At 40.4% G+C, this 14,050-nt stretch overlaps 1 protein-coding gene across 1 annotated transcript; it reads right to left on the bottom strand.

Moving 5' to 3' along the window:
• Positions 1–9,129: 9,129 nt before the first annotated feature.
• LOC149029197 (uncharacterized) lies at positions 9,130–12,504 on the bottom strand. The gene is made up of 2 exons (XM_089141127.1): positions 11,002–12,504; positions 9,130–10,892 (listed from the first exon to the last, which is right to left on the bottom strand). Exons 1-2 carry the CDS (start codon positions 11,987–11,989, stop codon positions 10,885–10,887), a joined length of 996 nt encoding a protein of 331 aa, XP_088997253.1. The 5' UTR covers positions 11,990–12,504; the 3' UTR covers positions 9,130–10,884.
• Between the last annotated feature and the right edge of the window lie 1,546 nt (positions 12,505–14,050).

The following is a 14,050-nucleotide window of genomic DNA, read 5'->3' as shown; positions in this document are numbered from 1 at the left end:
TTCATTGTTATATTATTTCTTTCTTCCCATATAAAATAATAGGTAGTCACAAATGCGGTAAAGAACAGTTGGTTTTCGTGCTTGTCAAGTTAGAAATCAACTAGAAAATCATTGCACAAGTGTAAGATAGATCTTTGGGCTAGGTGTTCCATTCGCAATCCAAGAGGTCCTGCCGTTCAAATTCTCTTGGTCCATTCACATAAGACAAAGACATGCCAAAGAGTCTCTTTCTTATCTCCGTACAGTTCACAAAGATCGTGCATTTCCATCCATTGAGATAATGTAGCTCTAACTGGTAGCCCTGCATTCAGTAGATGCCAAAAGAAATATTTGAGTTTGGGATGTGGCGGTAGCTTCCATAACTGTAACAACCCCCATATTTCTAATCTGGAATCCGTATTGTAGGTCCGAGAACCCGAAGGTCTAGTCGGGTTAATTTGTGGAGTGTTCGGATAAAAGTCCATGATCCATATCAATAACCCATGGATCTGAATTCTCTTGATGATGAACCTGCCTAACTTGGAAGTTGGATCTTTGGATTAAGGCAAGTGGTGTCTGGAGATTCCAGAATGAAGATAAGACCTCCCCCATGTGTTGATTAGGGTTAGGTTGTGTTTGGGTTTCAACCCCTTGAGCAAAGCAACCTTGTATAGCAATATACTAGGGGGCGGTTGCTTGAGGCGATTGATTGAACCAAGCGACCGCCTGGTCTTGGTTGCGAGGTTTTACCCTAATTTGCCCCCAGACCTCTATAAATAGCAACCCTTGCCCAATTAACGAATATTATATTTGGGATTGTTGTTTTTGGCGGTTAGGAGGCAATGGAGACACTTTGGAAGGTGAGTAGAGCGTGGACTGAGATCTGGAGAATTTCCCTTTTTTTATTTGGTGATTTTAGTTAAGGTAATTGGATCTTCCTTCACCCTTTCTCTTCCTTTAGCTTCTGATTGGTGTTAACCCATCCCCATGTTGTTAGTGGTAACCCAATTGGTTAGTTGTAGCTCTCTTACCAATGTCCTTGATGGGATCCTGTCCGAAAATGAATCCCTACATTCGTGGAAATTATGGATCTAATCAAGGGGAGGATTTTGGGTGATAGATTTGCGTTAATTTTAGGGTTTTGTTTTACCCCTTGGCTCTAGAAGTGTTTAGTTCAAAATTCGGATTGAGATCATCCCAAAATCGGATTGAAATTGGATGATCAAAAGCCTGAGTTTCGGATTTGAAACTATCTGTTTTTGGGGCAGTTGCTCAAGGCAATCGCTTGAGCCAAGTGACCGGCTGGGTCACAGTAAGTATGTGGATTTTGGCTATTGATCTGTTTGACTCATTTGACTTATATAATCTTGTAACCCTGTTTATAGGTGTTCTCTATTTATACTAATTGTTTTTGGATTGCATTTTAAAGAGCTTTTACGTAATTCAAGTAAGAATATGCATTCTTGTCTTTATGCAATGACTTGAACATGCTAGATCAGTGTCTTTCTTTACTGTTCTTTAATCTTATATCTTGCTGTAACTATAATAAGCATGCTGATCATATTGTATACTTGTTGTTTGTAATGTTCTTGTATGTACTTTATTAAGTATGATTGTGGTATGATGATGATTGGTGTATTGTGGTTCTGATGGAAAGGGTATTCCATTGGGATGTCTTGGCTTGAGATATCAGAGGGTTGTGGTATGGGACACATGCTCATTGATGTCTCCAGCCCTATCATGACTACTGGATGACATATCTAGGGAGAGTCTAGAGTTGCATGGCTAGGTACCCCACATACTACTACCCTTTTAGTAGGGGAATTGAAGTCGGATGTCCTGTGACGATGGTGATGTGACTATGATTCATCCTATATCGGTAACCAATTCGTGCGGAGATTCAATGGTCCATTGTTGTTCATGCAATGGTAGGGTTGCATATGTTAGGGTTGGGCTCATGGACGTCGAAGGAGCGGACGTGGTGTCGTGAGGAGTCATGAGAGATTTCCGCCCCAACAATATGTGGATGACCATAGGGTTAGGGAGTGGAGTCCAATAGCGGTAGCTAGTCCATGAGGGTTTTCATTCCTAGGTTGCAAAGGATACGGATCCAAGTTGGTTGGTGCCATAGGGGAAGTATCTAGACTTTCATGTAGTGTGTTACCATTATGACTTGCATTGGATTAGAAACCCTGACATGCTCCAGTACTCATGCCAATGGTCATGGTAAGAGAGTGTTGACTTAAACCCCAACCATGGTTTGTGAGCCAGGTGTAGACTTATCCCTTTACCCAGGATCCCAACAAAGGTATCCAGTCCATGAGGGATCAAATTGACTAGACCTACCTAGAGGAGGGCTGGTGTATATCTTAAAACATGTCAACTGTTAGAGACTTGCACAGTTAGATCTTAGTAGCATTCATACTTTTGCATATCATACATATCATATATGCATTGCTGATGGTGTTGACATATGGATGATAATAATGTTGTCCTTACTGAGTTCGTTACAACTCATTCTTTTTCTTGTATGTATTTTTATATAAACTACACAGATGGTGGCCCAACGTCGGAAGTTGAAAATGATCCGTATGAAAGATCCTTCTTATATGAAGAAGATGTGGCACCGTTAATGGGAGATGGAGATAGCTTGTGTGGGAGCTCCTACGAGTGCATAGAATGCGCTTATAGTACCCATTGATGGACGAAGGAGGCAGGTTGCCAGACCTTTTGCCGATCATATGGAGAAAACTGGAGAACCCTTTTCCTTGATAAATTAGAAGACCAGTTTTTAGTTAAAGAAAAAGAAACCGGAAAGAAACTTATTTAGTCTTTTTGAATTGCTTCTACTAAACTCATTATTCTTTTTTATCATTGATTCTTTCCTTTATTATTTTATTGGAGTATTTGGATTCCTGTAATCTTTCTATTTATTATCTATTACTTGCATTTATTAGTTGATGGTAAGACCGTGGATCCTGTGACGGTTCACTCCCACGGGTTGTCGGGTGGGTAACCGAGACCTACAGGTGGGGTGTGACAATAACACTTTCCACCATTTGGTGAATTCATTGGTCCTTGTAGCAACTTTTTGTCAATGCCTTACCTACCAATTTAGAAGAGAATTCACCATTGGTAGATATGAATGATAGCTAGGTATCATATAAATGATTGAGATTTAAATGAGAGAGTTAAAGTTTGAGAGATACTCCCTGTTTACTGAAATGTATTGCAACATTTGAGACTATAGTGTTGTGTGACCCAAATGTTCGATGAGGGTACTTCTCACTTACATTCTTGGCATTAGGGAGTTAAGGATCATACCAGAAAGAGGCATTGGTGCCATTTCCTATCTGTCGGGAAATCATATTCTTCAAATCCGGGGTGATGCAATACAAGCTTTGTCAGGGCCAAAAGCCACCTTTGAGTTTGACCTTGGGATTGAACAAGCTTGAACTTGGGAAGTATTTGGCCTTTAGAGTGGTAGCCCATAGGGATGTGGGTTCTTCAAGAAGTTTCCAGCCTTGTTTTAGTAACAGGGCTTTGTTGATATCTTCAATTTTTTTGAACCCCTAAACCCCTAAAGGTTTTGGTTCACAACATTTATCCCAATAGGTTAATGATAGCTGCTTTTTTTGGGTAGGGTTCCCTAAGCAAAATCTGTGGCAGAGAGAGTCAATCTGTTTGCAAATTGCTTTTCGGAAGAGAAAGCATTGCATGTGGTATAGGGATAAAGGTTGTAAAACAAATTTTATGAGAACTTCTCTTCTAGCAAAGGAGAGGGTAAATGCTTTCCAGGAAGCAAACCGGCTACTGATCTTGGTGAGAAGGAACTTGAGATTTTTTTTATTTGGATCTTCCCTACATCAAGTTTGTCCCGAGATACAGAGCATCCGTTTTCATTTATGAGATCCCCAAAATTGACAGGATTTGAGTTTTATGTTCATGGCAGACATTTCTACTAAATAAAGCTCCACTTTTTCTAAGTTGATTTCTTGTCTTGTCATGTTAGAGAACAATTCCAGTGTGGCTTTTGTTGTTAGGACATCCTCCTTTTCAGCACAAAAAAGAGGAATGTGTCATCTGTAAAAAAGATGTGAGAAACTTCTGGTGCATTTTTTGCAATTTGTATGCCTTTGAACATATTAAGAGCCCAATACTAATTGAGCATTTTGGAACAAGTTAGGGGCTAGCATTGATTTTGACAAACTAAGTAGCAGAGTTCATGAGCTTAGACATAATATCACACCATGTTTGATTAAACCCTAAGAAAGTGAAAAGGTCGCGGATAACATTCCACTCAAACTCGATCATAAGCTTTTGACATGTCAAGTTTCAAAGTAACATATCCAACCTTGCCCCTAGTTTTTTCATGAAATGGAAAATCTCATGTGCTACAAAACATTCTCAATTATTTGTCTTTTTGGCACAAAAGCGCCCTATAGGGAGAGATGATGTGGTTGAGAATGCGTTTCAAGCGGAGGGCCAGGGTTTTTGCAAGGATCTTATAAGTGACATTGCAAAGGCTAATGGGTCTAAAATCCGAAACAAGCTTAGCATTGTTTCTTTTGGGTATGAAGCAAAGCAATGTGTGGTTTGTTCCCCATGGTAAAGTCTCATCAATGAAGAAAGAATTGACAAAGAGTTGCACATCCCTACAAATAAGATCCTAGTATTTTTGAAAAAAGAATGCATTGAAGCCATCACATCTTGAGGCTTTGTAAGGTCCAAAAGGGAAAACTACCATTCTTATTTCTTCAAGTGTAGGAACAGTGGTCATTGTAGATGGTATATCAAGATCATCCAAGGGGGGCAAGAGGCTTTGAATGAAATAGGTATTGTGAAATCCTACAAAACCATCCAAAAATCCATACTATAGATCCAAAAACCCAAAGTGAAGAAAGAAGACAGCTATGGGCCATCCAAATTTGAACCTATTAGGTTTGACCTAGAACCCATGGTTGTAGATGATGAAGATCTTAGTATGGAAACCCTAAGTGAGTTTGGAAGAAGAGGTGACTTGAAGGAGGTTTGACTAGAAAGGCAAACCAAGAATATAGTGCTGACACCTTTGGAAGGTCCTACAAAGTCAAGTAGGACCCTTTCTTTAGTTGGTTGAGGACCCAAGTGGTAGAGTTGGCTTCCAGGAACCAAAATTCAGCATTTACCAAAAGGGGAAACCTTTGGTCGATTGCTTTAGTCAATCCAATCAACCAAGGCTACTGACCAAAGCAAGCCCAAGGACAAAATTGTCTATTTTGGAAAAAATTAGGTTTTTGGAGCCCTATATATTCAACTTCGATCTAACTCGAACCACTTTGCCTCTAAGCCTCTAGAAAACATGGGAAGAACCCCAAAGCTCTCTCTTCAAAGCCAAGGAAGATCCCCAAGCATCCGTGGAAGTTTCTCCGTCGAATCCTCTTCTACAAGGTTAGTAATTGCTTATATACTCTCTAGATCTATTCTCTCTGTTGTTCTAAACCATTGTTGTGATTGTGATGAAGGTCTTACACTACTATAATGACCTAATCTCATATCCTCAGTCTTAGAGTGAATTCCCATTCACTCTATTCTCTCCGTAGACAATACAATGTGATTTTGATGTTTTGATCTAACATAAGACCATGATCTATTCTTACTGTAGTTATTTGATTCCAATATATGTTAGATCTATTCCTAGGTTGTTTTCTATGCATGATCTACTGTTTACTTATCTTTAGAATGAATCCCCATTAATTCTAGTCTTTCTGTGAGAATCCGCGGATGAAGACTATTAGGTAATTTATTAGATTGCCACTCCAATGACCTTGTTTGATGTTTAGATCATCATAGATAGTCTCTATATGTTATTTTAGAAATTTTCTATTAATTTCGGAGTGTTCTGATGTCATTCGAAGAGTTTCCAACCAAAGTTGGAAATTATTGTTCGTACACAGTAGCTTTGGTTGATCGCTTTAGTCAATTGCTTTGTCGATCCAATAGACCAAAGGCCAATCGACCAAAAGGGACTGTGACAACAACTTTTCTCCGTTTTAACTCAGTTTTGTCTCCGATCATTAGTGTTTGTTTCTTATATTCTATACATTTTGTTTAGTGTTATTTAGGACTTGCCCTTTGATCTCTTCCTCGAAGATTACGAATCGAATACAAAGTGAGTATGTTCACTCACAATTGACATCATTATGTGTTATACTATGATAAGATTTGTATGCATATGTTAGCTACTATTTTAGAACTTTTTCTATATTGTTTTACTGTTGTAATTACAGTAGGCTATTCATGATGTGATTTGCATACTTGAATTGAATATGAATGATGGAATTGTGAATGGACTTCTATATGATGATTATGAAATCATGATGTGATGTGATTCCCTAAGTTGTGGTTGTGAAATGGGGAATGCCCTTTTGGCGTTTCTATCATTAGACACATACCTAGGTTTTGTCAAGAAGTGTTTGGTTAGGGAAAACCCTGTTATAACTAACCCTATTGGAAGGGGTATTGAAGTTGAGTGACCCATGGCAGTAATAAGGATTCCTCAAAAGACGTGGAATAGAGCCGTGAGAGGACGTAAATGGCATTGCGGGGGCCATTCATTGGTAGGGTTGCATATAGTAAGCTTGGGCTCTTGGGTGCCCAATAATGCGAGAGGCATGAGGGGACACAAGAGCTTCCCGTTTATTATATGTGGATGTCCAATAGGGTTAAGAGTCTACGTAGCCGAAAGGGAGACGATGATTCTAGGGGGAAGGATACCGGAGAGGATCACAAGAGGCAAGCAATGGATGTATCTGACCCTGAGTAGCTGTGACTCAGTAGATGATTTCCATTGGGCTAGGTATAACTGACACAAGAGCTTTCCGTTTATTATGTTTGGATGTCCAATAGCGTTAAGAGTCTACGTAACCGAGAGGGAGACGATGACTTTAGGGGAACGATACAGGAGAGGATTGCGAGAGGCGAGGAATGGACGCATCCAACCCTAAGTAGATGTGACTCAATAGATGATTTGCATTAGGCTATGTATAACCCTGTCATGTGCCAATACTCATACCAATGGTGGTGAGCGATAGTGTTGACCTAAACCCCAACCATGGAATGTCTGAGAGGGATGCCCTGACCTAATTACCCCAAATACCCCAATAGACCGAGAGGGTTGAGGGACAGTGATTTGAGACCTACCCAGAGGAGTATGGTGTTCTATCTTAATGCATGTTTGCCACTAGAGACCAGCATATATAGAGTTAGAAGTATACCTGTATATTGTTTCATATCATCTGCATTCGTGCCTTATTCCTGTTTTTGAGATTGTGATTGTTTATAATTGTTAATTGTGTTTGAACTACTTGCTGAGTTCTTCTGAGTTCACCCTTCAAGGAACATGTTAACTTTAACGTGTGTTGCAGGTACTGATGACTGCGAGATCTCAAACTACAAGGCCACGGCGTGTGACTCGTATGGTTATCAAGATTCTGGCGATTGCGAGCATGACAGTGAAGCATACTCATGTGATAACTGAGCGTACTAAGATTAGCCAAACCTTGGAGCTAGAGTGTCCCATATTGGAATCGGAGACATCTGAGTCTAGATATTGTTTGATAGACACAGATACTCGTTATGTTTAGCTTTAAAACGATTCTTAGTTTCCTTCATTTCTTTTAGTTGTAATACATTAGATTTGATCGACCTTCCGCGCTGGTTTTAAAGTTTATTTCCACCATACTCTATACTTTGAATTTGTTTATTCCGCGCTCTGATATTCTTTTGTGATTTTTCTAAGATCCTTTCCTTAAATTCAATCTACCTCCGCATTGGTTTTAGACTTTATTTCCGCTCTACTCTATACTCTGATTTTGTTTATTCCGCACTTTGATATTCTTTTGTAATCTTTTGAGATCCTATCTTGAGTGTTTCTTAATTTACTTTAATACATGATTTGTTCCTGCTCTTGATTATATTGTTCTGCTATGTGGGTATATGATCGCCTTAAACTTGATCTTCAAAGCTGTGGATCACACCTCCGAGTATTCTAGATATAGTACCAGCTGGGGGAATGTGACAGGTATCAAAGGGTTTGGAGGTTGAGAATAGATTCTACATATATTAAACAAATGCATAAGCAATGAGTTGTGGTTCAGCTACAGTGAGGGGATCATGATTAATGGATTCAATATTTCTTTTATGATTGTTAATATCTAGTATTATCTCCCACAGAGATATACGTGCTTCTAGATTTTTGAAACCAAAAGAACTCTTTAGCATCAAGGGCCCAAGAGAGAAGTTCTTTCTTATCATTGATGGACTTCAAGTCAAGGATAGGGGCTGCATTCCAGGGTATAAATTTCAATGGTCAATCGGTCAAAGATTTCATTTATTGCCAAAAGAAGATGTATTCCAATGGGACAAGAATCTAGAGAGGATGGCGAGTTTCCCTTTCTGAGGTTGGCTCCTATTTGCTTCCCAAGTTGAAGAGACATCCTTCAAAATAATGGAGTGAAGATGCCAAGTTATTTGGTGGTGAAAGTTTTTTACTACATTGCTTGTTTTCTAAGATAGAGGATTATGATTGGAACAACTTGCCAATAATCTTCAAACATGGACAGATGGAGATAGATGGAGATAGAGCTATCAAACTAGGATCAGCAAAAAAATGGTCAAACATCAAATTATATCGATTGTTTAATCGCAGTTTCATTAGAATCTTAATGACTAATAACAAAAGTGGCATTGATTCATTCATGTCAAAATTATACTGCACTAGATATTGTATTAAACCGTTTTTCCTCAACGATTTAATACTGAAACTGTACTAGACTGTTTTTGCAAGTACCAAAACCGTACCATGTATATTCGATATGATACGATTATATTTTTCAATATTCAAAGTTGGTACCACACCGATTGACACCCTTAGTTTCACCTCATTTCTGCCCCCCTCCAACCCCCCCCCCCCCCCCAAATGCCTTTATTTGTCTAGAAGCAATCACAACTATGCCACCATTGAGAGTACCATATAGAGTGAGGATATTAACTCAGGTTCATCATCTTTCAGCTTTTGAGGATAATAACTCAGAAACCGTACCAATTGACACCCTTAGACTCGCCTCATTTCTTCCCCACCCCCTCTCCCCTAGAAGCAATCACAACCATGCCCCCAGTGAGAGTACCATAGAGTGAGGATATTAACTCAGGTTCACCATCTTTCAGCAAATCTTCCAGCTTTTGAGGATAATAAATCGTATTCGTTTTTGACAGAAATAATTTAGTAGGAATCAGATTTGAAAAAAAAAAAAGAAACAAACTGAGTAAAACCCCCAAATCATAATGAAAAAGCAATAGGATGATCAACACAAATGGATATGACCACCAGAAACCTACACCATTATTCAGGTTCTCTGAAAAAGCAAAAACCACCTATTAAAAAAAAAGGAATCTAGTAAAAAAACTCTTTGGAAGAGCATTGCACAGCCAACATGGATGACCCTAATACTAAGAGAAGCTTGAGCAGGCTAACATTCTGTTTCAACACTTCTGGATTTGCCCATGGGAGTCCCACTGCATTCTGCAAAGCTTGAGGAGCAAGAAACAATCTATTAAAGGAAACATTTATCAAAGAGAAAATCTTAACAGTTACTCCAACCATAAACTACACCAAAGTTACTTTTATCATGGGGTTTCTCACTTTATTATCCTCATCCCTTCCGCTAAGAATTTGATAACAGGACTAGCTTTGGAATCCATTGGCTTCTACTAAAGGGACAGCATCTGTCAAGTCTTCAGCTTTCCCAATTTAAGTAGAATTGGAAGGACTACAACACAATCTCCTGATAAAACTCCCCAACCCAGAATTGATAACACAACCATATTCCTAACCATCAAGTAATGGTGGTAAATTCCATCAAAATGAGGCTGCAGTTTGAGAACGCACCAACATGTAATGACACTGCCCCCCCTCCAAAAAAAATAACTATTTAAGCACTTAATATCCACACAAACAAAGCAAGCTCAGTTACTGTCAAGTCAGTCTCCATATCAATTCCAATTGTAACCTTATCACTAAACCCATTTTCGAAGTAAAAATGTACTTGAAGCATTTGCAGTTTACAAAGTTCTTCCTACTGCTCACCCATGAAGATATTAGACGCGATATTTCTTTCAAGAGTTCTCTCTTGCTGACAAGGGGCTCCAACAATAAGAACACCAAGTGTTGGAAGTAAATTCAGTTACTACAATGTTTCCATCTATCAAACAGTAGAACTGGCTCATTTTAAAAATCCATGTCAACAATCCATTTACAGCAGAGATCTGCTGCAACTTGTACATTTCATTTTAACATCAAACGATGACACAAGTATAGACTCTCAAGGACACACAAAGTTGAAAGAGTAGAGATACAAATCTTTTAATTCATAAACAACAAAATTTTCAAGCTGTCAATCACATAGACAGCATAGCCAGCAAGGAGAAACTTCAACTGGAAAGTTTCTATAGAATTCAGTCCAAGGTGATAAAAATACATAGGTGAAAATTATGCGCCAAACAATTCCAGAAGAATGAGCATAAGCTTCTTAAGAAAAGAAACCAGGAATAAACAATTTCATTGTTTTGAGTAGAAAATTTCCTAAGAGTACTAACATTTGATTCCTACAAAACAAAAAATAACAAAAGCTACAGAAATTCTGAGCTTCTGGTCAAAGACGATGAATCAAGGATATATATAAATAAAGGGAGGAATTTTCTTAAGAACTCTGTGTCTTCAACAGTTCAACTCACCAACTTCCGCATCCGGAGAGTAAGACTAAATTGAGTAACGGGTGCAAGACCATGAATTTGATTGGGAAAGCCGCGAGCAGTAGGATGAGGTTTGTCTTGAACCGAATCAAGGCTTTCTGGAGATCTGTTCTTTCAAAAAACTGGGAGCAACCATGCAAATTCGAAAGAACAATCGAACAAAATACATAATATTTCTAATTCTCATTCTCTATGAATCCGGCGATAGTAACCTCTTGATCTTTTTCTTACCAGAAAAGCCTTTAGCAAAAGCTTCAAGAATTCGCTGCTGGGAATCGAGAATCATCTCGGTCCTCTTCAACTCCATGTCCATCCGCCTTCTCTCGAGTTCTCTGGCTAAATCGATCTTCCTCTGTTCCATCTTAACGAACCCTTCTCCGAACATCCTGATCGAATTAACCATATCAGAAACCGGATCCATATCTCTCTTAACCCCTCCACTACCCCCACCTCCATCGCTCTTCCGTCCAAGGCTGGATTTCAACGAGGAACCACCACTCATGTACCTAAGATTATGGCTAGGGTTCAGATCAGGGCTTCCATCGAAAACCCTATCATAGCCCTTGGACCGAAATCCTGGGACGGCCGGCAAGGCCATGGTGGCGCGGCAAGGGATTCGAAGACGAAACCCTCCAAGACCTCCTTCACTATCGCCATTAGCACTAACTCCATTGTTGAGCAGCCGATGGAGACTACGGGTGTTATTAGAAGGAGGCATGGGATCGTCATCCTCACCATCTTCTTCGTTTGCATCATCGTTTTCCCCATCATCGTCTTCATCTGAGGAATTAGAACGGGGAGGAGCAGACGAAGAAGAAGAAGGGCCTTTTTCCATGGCTTCCATTTTGCGGAAGTAAACCCAGGAAGATGAGAAGCGACCAGGGTTGGAAAGGGCTTTCTGCTTCTCGGTGCGGTAACGCTTGCGAAGCTTCTCCACCTTATGACGACATTGAACGGAAGTCTTAGACGGGTTGGCGAGAGGGCAACGATGAGCGATGGCATCGGCAACCTCCTGCCAGTGGAGAGCCTTAAGATTGCCACGGCGGAGAGAGTACCATTTGTCACGGTAAGAGTCGATGAGGGCTACAGTTTCTTCATGGGACCAACAAGGAGGAGGAAGGCGTCGGGAGGAAGAAGGGGGTTGTGGGTTTGGACGGCCGTCCACGGTGGCGATGATGTTGACGGTGGTGGCTGGAGTGGGATCTTGGGCTGCAGCCATAAGCGGTGGTGGTGGTGGAGGAGGAGAGAGTTGTGGTTGAGGGATGAAGACATAATGGGTGAGGAATGTGGTGGTGGTGGTGTTATGAGGAAGAGTGTGCGGCTGATCCGCCACCGCTTAGGGGATTGGAGGGGTGGGTGACGCAAGCATACGCGGCATAAGCTGCGCATCCACTACTCCGTCTCTCTCTTTCTCTCTCCACTCAGCCTTCCGGTCAGCGCTGCCCACCCAACACGGCCGCCCCCACCAGGCGGGCTTCGCAGGGCAAAGTGAGTTGGGTTGGGTTGGGTTGCCAACTGCCATGATTCCACGGCACCACATCTTAGGCAAAACGTAGTTGGCAAAACGTAGTTGTTAATGGTAACAGGATAGCTAATCATCCACCACTCACCACCCAAGATGGTACCTAAACCACCGCCCCAGGTGGGTGGGTGGGTTCTGTCTTGCTCGCTTGACTTATTTCCGTTTGTTGTAGGCAGTCTGGCGAGTTCTGTTTTGCCTTTAGTTTGCTTTTGGGGTAAGGGGTTTGGAAAAGAGAAATAAAAGGAGGAAAGTGTGTTAGGTGGGAACTAGTCTGGTTTCCTTCCGGTTCAGCAGGCTACCCTTCCCTGTCATTTGGCCGTTTGTCACGGTTTGACATTTAATTTTGTATCGTTCTGTTGTCTTCGTGGTCCATGTGACACAGCTAGCGGGTTGAATTGGGAATCTACCGTCAGGCTAAGTAGGCTAAATTGGCAATGACAAACAATTCTTAATGAAGAAGTTAGGGTTCGAATTCTCCTACTCTATATGTGATAACCTCCACTCCCAATATATGTAAAATCATCAAAAATAATGTGGAATCTTAATTCCAAGGAGTTGGCTTGATTGGTAAAAACTAGCATCCTATAGGATATGGTCAATAGTCCGATTATTGTTGGAAAATAATTATCCTTCCTTTATATGAAGTTGGGGAGAAAGCTTTTCTAAAAGTGTTACCTATGAAATGTGTGATGAGATTCAATGTTAAAGGAAATCTTAGCGCTCAATTCATTGGATCTTATGAGATTCTGGAGAAAGTTGGACCTGTTGCGTACTATTTGGCCTTACCTCCGTCTTTTGCTCGAGTTCATGATGTCTTCCATATATCGATACTTCAGCAATACATAGAGAATCCAGAACATCTACTACAATGAACCTAAAATACTTAGTGATGATCTTTCATATAATGAAGAATCGGCAGAGATTCTAGACAAAAAAAGACAAACAGTTGCGGAATTGAACCATCCCCTTGGTAACGATTCGTTGGAATAATCACACCCCTGAAGAAGCTTCTCTGGAGAAGGAAGAAGAAATGAAAGAAAAGTTTCCTCATCTTTTTGGAAACTCAAGTATGCTTTCAGTTTCGAGGACGAAATTTCTTTTATGGGAGGAATGTGAAATCTAGACCAAACCTTAACTCAGAAATCCATTTGTTTATAGGTCCAAAGACCCGAAGTGAAAGTAGAAGGCAATTGTGGGCCATCTCAGTGGAAGACATGGTGTTTGACTCAAAACCCATTGAGATTGATGATGGAGTTCCCTATATGGAAACCTTACCTGATTTGGAGAAGAAACTGCATTTTGGTGATTAAGAGCTTGATGGATGGACTTGAGCCCTAGTTTGACATATTTTGGAAGGTCCCTTTGTAAAACCCAGCCCTAACCTTGACCCGGAAACCCTACTGTTTGTAGGTCCAGCAACCCAAAGTAAGGCAAGAAGTCAGCTTTGGGCCATTTCAGTAGAAGACTTGGTGGCTGGATTGAAATCCTTGAGTGTTGATGTCAGTGTTCCATTTATGGAAACTGCACCCTGTTGAAGATCGGATTAATTGATGGACTTGGAGTGCTCTCTGTATTGGTTCGAAGGCATTTCTACCTACTAGGTATGTCACTTTAGATGTGTGCAAAACCCCTTGATGTTTGGACTTGATCTGAGCCTTCAATTCCCTGTTTTGAAGTTGCTGTTCTGATTGGTCAACTGGACCAGTCGACCAATTGATTCTGTTTTTGTAAATTAGGTCGTGGCTACTCTATTTAAGT

Source organism: Hakea prostrata, chromosome 1 (assembly GCF_041222555.1).
Source record: "Hakea prostrata isolate BN-2017 chromosome 1, UWA_Hpros_2, whole genome shotgun sequence".
NCBI lineage: Eukaryota > Viridiplantae > Streptophyta > Magnoliopsida > Proteales > Proteaceae > Hakea > Hakea prostrata.
Note: the sequence above shows the minus strand (reverse complement) of the source record. Positions and strands in the feature narration are given on the sequence as shown.

What these genes read in the sequence shown, in the direction of transcription:
- LOC149029197 (XM_089141127.1), bottom strand. Translation starts at nt 11,989, where the DNA reads ATGGCTGCAGCCCAAGATCCCACTCCAGCCACCACCGTCAACATCATC.